At 40.6% G+C, this 8,058-nt stretch overlaps 1 protein-coding gene across 1 annotated transcript; it reads left to right on the top strand.

The window, feature by feature from the left end:
* The first annotated feature begins 2,113 nt into the window (after window positions 1–2,113).
* smtla (somatolactin alpha) lies at window positions 2,114–7,690 on the top strand. The gene is made up of 5 exons (XM_033977664.2): window positions 2,114–2,155; window positions 2,553–2,722; window positions 5,970–6,083; window positions 6,472–6,651; window positions 6,728–7,690. The coding sequence occupies exons 1-5, from the start codon at window positions 2,140–2,142 to the stop codon at window positions 6,920–6,922; spliced, it is 675 nt and encodes a 224-aa protein (XP_033833555.1). The 5' UTR covers window positions 2,114–2,139; the 3' UTR covers window positions 6,923–7,690.
* Window positions 7,691–8,058: the final 368 nt, after the last annotated feature.

The following is an 8,058-nucleotide window of genomic DNA, read 5'->3' as shown; positions in this document are numbered from 1 at the left end:
CCTTTGTTTTCCCACGTGGACCTGTTTAAAATTAAGAAAACAAGCTCCATACAGTAGGTGCCAGACATGAAATTACTCTGGGACCTGTTCTTAGCACGGAAGACTATTGTAGTGCCAATAAGACTTCTAACACCGACTCCCTTCTTCTTCTTCTTCTTCTTCGTGTATTTTGATTTATCTTTGTCTTTGCAAGTAAGGCAATTTACACCTTATCACATACTGGGGGAATTGCTTTCAAAATCAAATGAGTTTCAAAAGTATCAGAGCAGAATACACAAGAAACATGTAGTAATATGAACACAACAAATTATTCAACTACTAAAAAGGAAATAAACAGTTTGGCTTGTACTGTATGTGGGCTGCGAATAGCGAAAAGTAAGTTACGTTTTTGAGTCATTATGTGCATCAATCAAAGAGTTTTTCTAATGTTCTGCCATTGGATAACTTACTTTTTTGACACTGACTGTTTTTGTAAATAATTCGCTGTAAAGAAAACAAATTGTTCTCTGTAAAACGCTCGACGACCTGCAAAGCTCATCAAGCGATACATCTTCTTTTTCTTTATTTTTACTTCATCCAATCCACCAAAAGAACAAAAATACTAACTAAATAATACTGCTCCGTCTCACAACTAATGTTTTTTGTCTTCCCAGCTCTGACTTGTGAGTAAAACAAGACAAGATGTACTCGGAGTGCGAGAGCTTGCAAAAATAACCGCTGTTAAAAAAGGGGGATAAGAGCATATCCAGGAACCATCCGGCGTGCGTAGCTGTTGTTAAAATGTTTTCAGACACAGAAGTTCACACGCACGCCCACATTCGAATGCGGTTGGTAGAAATTCGTTCGGTTTTGTGTCTGTTCAAACTCTAAAAAAGTCGTATCAGATAAATCACATTGTTCGTTAACTCTGAAGACGTTTAAAACATATGTCGTTTTTACTGAGATGTTAAAACGATCTTGGATTTTTATGGGGATTACCAAAACATCTGGGCACTTACATCAATTTTCAAGTTTAATTGGATGGTCTGTCAATCCAAACGTTATGGGTAAAATGATCAAGTTCACACAACACAGGCTTTGCACAACTTTACCGCCAAAAGCCCAAAGTGGAGAAGATGTCCGCCACAATATCGACAATGCAAGTGCCCGTTATACAGCAGCACGCAGGCAGAACGCAGACGAGAGGCAGGACGCTGTCATGTTGAAGATAATAATTAATGGACAGATGGCAGAACTGAACAAACTGTCTAAGATTAGAATTAGCACAGGTTTGTCTTAACATACAATGAAGCCAAATCCAAATAAAGTGCAAACAGACGGCTGCTACCTCCTGTCGCATCAGGTATAGTTCAATGATTGTTAAATATACTTAAGTTTAGATAAATGTGGAGATTTAAACATGAGTTGAGGCAGGGACATTGTTTCATATTCACCATTGTGGCATCTTGTGTAGAGTGTTGAGTTGTGTAACATGAGTGACCACTTCCAGTAAGCTCTTACATTTAGTCATTGCTGTAATTATTCAAGACAAAAGGGAGAAAAGGGGGATTTCTGAAGTGCTGAACGCCTACCTAGGCTGGCACACTTACAAGCAGGATTACTGTGAAGCCTGTTCTTCCTTCTGTGACAGCTAAATACAGTCATTACAAATGAAAAAGCATGGCTTCTGGGAAGAGCCGCTCTCACACAACACTGCTTTTATGAGTTCAATTGAATACAAATGCAGAAATAAAAGAAAGGTTTAAGGGGTTTTGATATATCTCAATGATTTTGTGCCTCACATCCTCTTTTTATACCATTATAGTTCTGTCTGTGTTTGGCAGCTCCCTCGTGTGTTTTAATATACATCTGAAATCTGCAGTCATCTTCCTTCTGCTCACGACGCTTTGTAAAATCAATTGCACACAGCTTTTAGACACTTGATACATTTAATTTTGAGAAATGTCAAGATTTGTTTCTAATTTTCAACAAGCTGCCATCTTGTGATTATGAATGAGCCACAAAGAAGCAGGCTCGTCTTACACAAACCTGCGCACGTCCAACATGACCTTTTCCCCATTCATGACCCGTGTGGTCTTTAAAAATAAGACGTCGCAGTGATGCCACCAAACGACCAGAGTTCTCGAAGAAGCTGTCAAGATGCACCGGAGGACAGGTGATGCTCCTGATAATACTTAATACTATTACAACTACACTGAGAAATGGTATACTTGCCACATGCACGCTTACATGGATCTAAAATAACATTATGACAAAAAATCTTTTAAATTGGCCATTGTTAAGCAGTCTTCAGCCCTACAAGAGCACTTTATGATACTGAGTGACACTTGACACAGGAAAAAGTGGCACGTTTTTACTTCGCTGTTGTTTTAAGTTGAAATAATGAACAAGTAACTACAAGTCTGATGCAAGAGATAAGTTTCTATACTACACAGTCCATAACAGGCCGTTGCATATTTGGTATTGCATATTAAAAGTCAGAAAACTATTCAAAACAATGCATGCGTCATTATAATGCTGTACTTTTTGTGTATGTATATTTGTGCTTGCAGTCGTACAGCGGGGGGCCTGGGCTGTTTTGCTCTGGCCTTTTCTGTTTACCAAATGCATCCCACTGGATTGTCAGGATTGTCCGTCCATCTCTCAGGAGAAACTTTTGGATCGAGTCATCCAACACGCTGAGCTCATCTACCGCGTCTCTGAAGAGTCCTGCACCTTGTTTGTGAGTAGCACAATAATGCCACAAATGGAGCTTTTTCCCACCGGGGGAATCGGGAGGTGCACTGAATCTGCCGTCTCCATAGACTGACAATACAGCCTTGAGCTATTGTGAATAAATTATACAGCACACCCGAGAGTTACGTGGACGGGGGTTTAAAATGGCATTCTTACAACGTGAAGGCCAAGTAACTTCAAACTTTAATCCGCTAAATAAGCTACAATAGAGTTAAAGACCTGTGTACGATGATTTAAAAGAAATTACTCGATAACACTTCAAGTCGAGCAAAAATGTATTTAATCAGCCACCAATTGTGCAAGTTCTCCAGGTTAAAAAGATGAGACAGCCCTGTAATTCTTCAACTATGAGGCACAAAATGAGAAAAAAAACATCCAGAAAATCACATTGTCTGATTTGTAAAGAATTTATTAGCAAATTATGGTGGAAAATTAGGTTGAATTTGGTTGATTTCTTCACTCCAAGCTGCTTACCTGTTGCAGATTCAGTCTCTACAGTTTTGTTCGTGTTGTCCTTTGGCAGCTCTTTGGTCTTGGCCATCGTGGAGTTCAGAGTCGGACTGTTTGAGGTTGTGGACAGGTGTCTTTTATACTGATGACGAGTTCAAACAGGTGCCATTAATACAGGGAACGAGCGGAGGACAGAGGAGCGTCTCAAAGAAGAAGTTACAGGTCTGTGAGAGCTAGAAATCGTGCTCGTTTGTAGGCAACCAAATACTTATTTTACCAATTAATTCATTAAAAATCCTACAATGTGATTTCCTGGATTCTGTTTCATAGCTGAAGTGAACCTATGATGAAATTTACAGGCCTCTCTCATCTTTCTAAGTGTGACAACTTGCAGAATTGTTGGCTGAGTAAACACTTTTTTTTGCCCCACTGTAAAAGCGACTGCACTATTTATAGCAAAGGTGCCCAAACTTTTTTTTAACCGAGGGCCACATCTCGAAACATATTCAAAGCGGAGGGCTACAGACGCTTTATACACAGCTTTGAGAGAGCCGCTGTGGATTAATAAGGCTTGAAACACATTCATTTTAGCTCTGTATCTTAATGCAATGTGATGTTTGAGGTTATAGTCGCAGAAATAGTTGAATTTGCTGTTAAAAGTGCTGCTTATGATCAATTGAGTCGGTTCAGCTGGAGGTCTGAGGGCCAAAAAAAACTGGTTTGAGGGCCGCGTTTGGACCCCGGGCCATAGTTTGAACACCCCTGATTTACAGCCTTAATAAATCTTCAAGAAATACTAATAGTTTAAAGTGTCAGTTAAGGTGACATTTTTATTTTTTGATTGTAATAGGCCAGCTCCATTTTTGGGTTGATCAGTCATTACTTTTTTCACCAAACAGACAATACTAACTCGTTGTGCTTCCATGTCAGCACGTTTTACCCTCTTAACGCATTTTTTCCTCTGGCGGTTGATGATGATGATGCCTATTTTGTAACATCTCGCGTTTGCCCTACAGACCCAGGACCCCATTACCCTCGATTCCTCTCTCCACGTCGTCTCTTTCTATTATTTTTTACTACTCTACCAGAAAGGACTGCGATAAGAACTTTTTTGAGACAACGAAATAACATGCTTCCCTAAACATTTAGACCCAGTATAATATCTGACTTTCTCTATTTTATCAGAACAACTCTCTGAAAATCGCTGCATTATTTATCATAGTTTGAGAAGGTGTTTTGTCAGCTCGTTTAAACAAGCCTGGACCAAAAGCATGTAGTACTTTCAGTTACACTCTCCATGTTATTTGTGTTTGATTCTGACAGGATCATCTCCTCTTTCCCAGTCTTCAAAGTTCCCCACGTATCTCTCTTCTTCCCAGTTGTAGATGTTTTATTGAAGACACAGGCCTTCAGTGGAGCATTACCGACACGATAATGATATACAGCAGCGAGACGTGCAGCCTGTTGAACTCGGGTGTTTTCTCTCAGGTTCTCACATCCAAAACGGTCTTTGAAATGGAAGGATGTTGGGCTTGTTACGGAGTAGGCGCCGCGTGTGGTCCTGGGATTTGAACACTCGGGAGAACAAATCGTGTCCATGTTGTAGGAGATATTTGTCTTTTGTAGATTTGGTGCAAAAGCTGCTTATCTAAACCTATAACTGAGCAAGATGGGGATCTCTTTAGTGTTATACGGGCCAAACGTGGTAGAACGTGTACTTCTGCTTCAGCAAAATCTACATGTTTACATTTCTAGTCTTGAAAAAAAGCTACAGTTTAGATACGTAGACATTAAAGCTACCATCTGTAATAAAACCTGCCAATGTTGTACAGTTGTCCCTCACTTTAACGCGGTTCACCTTTCGCAGTCTCGCTTTTTCGCAGATTTTTTAGCGCAATTTTACATGCTTTTTTACAGCGTATGAACCTGCATTGTGTCCTGTCCTGATTGGCTAATGGACTGTACATAAAAGTTGGATCGCAGTGACTCTGAAGCGCTGTGTGTTTGCAAGTTTTCTCCCCGAAAGAACCCGCAATGTCGAGGAAACGTTCTGCACCAAGTGTTTAAACAAGAGAGAAACGTGAGAAAATGTTAATGCCTGTGTGAGAAAAGTGTATAAAGTGTGTGGTGAGGGGTTTTACAGCCAAAAACATAGAATCATTGTAAAAAATAAAGCTGATACTTGGCGGATTTCATCTTTTGTGGGTTATTTTTTTAGAACGACCACTGTATTCTCATATAGCACCATTAGACGGAAGACGACCAGAGCGCACAGGTGAACAAATGCCAGGTGAGGACACTGTACTGAAAGCGTGAAATAGCTTCAAGTTGGTAATGATGAAGAGTTTTGCCAATATCCAGCTGCGTATTACAATATTTCTGCTGGCAAAATGGTTCATCCTGTGTCCCTGATTGGATATATGACCGGTTGTGCTTAGAGAGGTCATTGATGCGGCTACAAAAACGTGGATAGTGAGTAAATAGTGAAACAAAAAGGACCAAAAACACACTTTATTTGCAGTGAAATTCCACTTCCTTCAAAATGTTCATCAGTCCGAATGAGTTCTTGCCAAACCTTTTAAAAACATTGCTTATGTAAATGACTTGAGTGAAAGCATACTGTTTCTGCCCCCTCTGCCTTCTGTTTATGCAAGGTCCTGCTGAATTGTTCTTAATCTCAAACACACCACACTGTAGATTGTTTTGTAAGACATTTTAAATCCCCCCAAATAAATGTTATGCTAATCATTTTTGTGCATTTGTTTTCTGTGTGTGGGCTGCAGGAGGAGATGTTTGTTCCCTTTCCGCTGCGTCTTCAGAGAAACCAGGCGGGCTACGCGTGCATCACCAAAGCTTTACCTATTCCCAGCTCCAAAAGTGAAATCCAGCAGATCTCTGTAAGCACACTATTGATTCACGGTTCAAGCGTTTGCTCCTATTTCTCGCTGTTATGAAATGTCAGTCAGTTTTTGCGGAGTGTATTCAAGAATAAAAGAAATGCTAAATGCTAAAACTGTTCTTTACTCTGAGTTGAGTTAATATGTGGACTCTCAAACTCCGAGTACAATCCTCGGGGACCAATTCTTTATCCCGTGCCCTTTTAGTTGAAATATTACCCTTCCCGTAGCTTAATAGCTAACTGTACATTGTCCTTTGTGCTTGCTGAGGACTATGCTTGGCCTGTGGGACCTTGAATAAGACATTTTTTAATCTGAAAATCTATCTTACATTTCTGCAAGTAACGGCGTGAAACAGTTTTTCTCTCTTTCTCTCTCCTCTTTGCAGGATCAGTGGCTGCTCCAGTCCGTACTGTTGCTGGTACAATCGTGGATAGAGCCTCTCGTTTACCTTCAGACAACTTTGGATCGATATGATGATGCCCCAGAATTACTCCTCAACAAAACAAAATGGCTGTCAGGAAAACTTTTAAGTCTCGAGCAAGGAGTTTTGGTTCTCATCACCAAGGTTCACATTTGTATTTTCTTACGTACAAACAGGCTTATGTAACAACACTTATCTGTATCCGTTTGGGCCTCTACAGGTACTGAACGAAGGGATGGTGTCCACGTCTTACACCGAGCAAGCTATATTCCAATACGACATGCAGCTCGACATGTTGGAATCGATCATAAAGGACTACACTTTGTTCAACTGCTTCAAGAAAGACGCCCACAAAATCGAGACCTTTCTGAAGCTGCTTAAGTGCCGTCAAACTGACAAATACAACTGCGCATAATGCCACATCGCTTAAATAATCCGCTCTTTAGCTTTAAATGGATTCCTCGGGCTGGTTTGTGTGCGAGTGTGCAGACATGACCACCGCCTCGAGCGCTTCAGCCGTGCTAGCAGTGCAATACATTCTTTATTGATTGCTTTGGATCACCTTCAGACAAAACTAAGTAGGTGTAATGCTTTGGCCTTTCCTTAACACACCACATTTTATATTCTCCGGTTCTGTTGTTATTTTAACCCAGGCAAGGCAACACGGGGCACACGCACAAAAGATGATTTGCATGTTGAGCTGTCAAGAAAATCTGCATATCGCACCATTGATTTCCATTGGCTTTGTTCTTAACTCAAGTTTGTATTCCGCGCTGGCAGTGTTTTGATTATTCCCACGGCCCCTGGAGGATTGAGCCCGGCTGCCTTTTTTAAATGGGAGTTGGTTTCACTTCTGCATTAGCGAAATGAAACACTTTCACCGGAGACAGGAGTCAAACTGAGAGCAATCACTACTTTAAAAAATAGTCACATTTTTGATTGGTGGAAGTGCGGAGAAGACAGGAAGAGCAAAGGCAGAAGATGACAGCTAAAAGGAGAGCAAAACGACCTGGGTTTCACATTTGAGGCATTTACATTTTTGCTCTGTGCCATTAAATATTCAGCTCAAATTCCTCCCAATGGTTCGCAGCCTCATTTTTGTAATAATATATTTATTTCTCATCATTGCAGACTTGTATTCCCTTTGCAACGTGCTTCTCGCTAATAAAGCAACTTGATTTTGACAAACGTGTGATCTGTGAGTTAATTAGTGCATCCGATAGAAATAACTTTACTGATTTAGACAGCGGTTGGAAGCTACTGGACTTGGCCATAAACATCTGATCATTCATTCACGGGAGGAAGTGTTTTTGGAAAGAGGACGCAGCTAAATATAATGAAAGCTAATTACATTTGTACTTTACCTTTGTTTGCGATCCAAAACACGACAGGATTGCTTGTCTCGTTCATTTGAAAGTCATCCTCGGCCTGGACGTTCTGAGCTTTTTGTAGAACCAGTGGCCCAATATAAGACGACTACACAAAGCCCCTTAGATGCCCTGATTTGAAATGGCAGGGGGACATTGTTCTACTTCCTGCCCCCACACAGAC

This window comes from Periophthalmus magnuspinnatus, chromosome 13 (genome assembly GCF_009829125.3).
Source record: "Periophthalmus magnuspinnatus isolate fPerMag1 chromosome 13, fPerMag1.2.pri, whole genome shotgun sequence".
In the NCBI taxonomy this organism is placed as follows: domain Eukaryota; kingdom Metazoa; phylum Chordata; class Actinopteri; order Gobiiformes; family Gobiidae; genus Periophthalmus; species Periophthalmus magnuspinnatus.
This window is presented reverse-complemented; position numbering and strand designations above follow the sequence as displayed.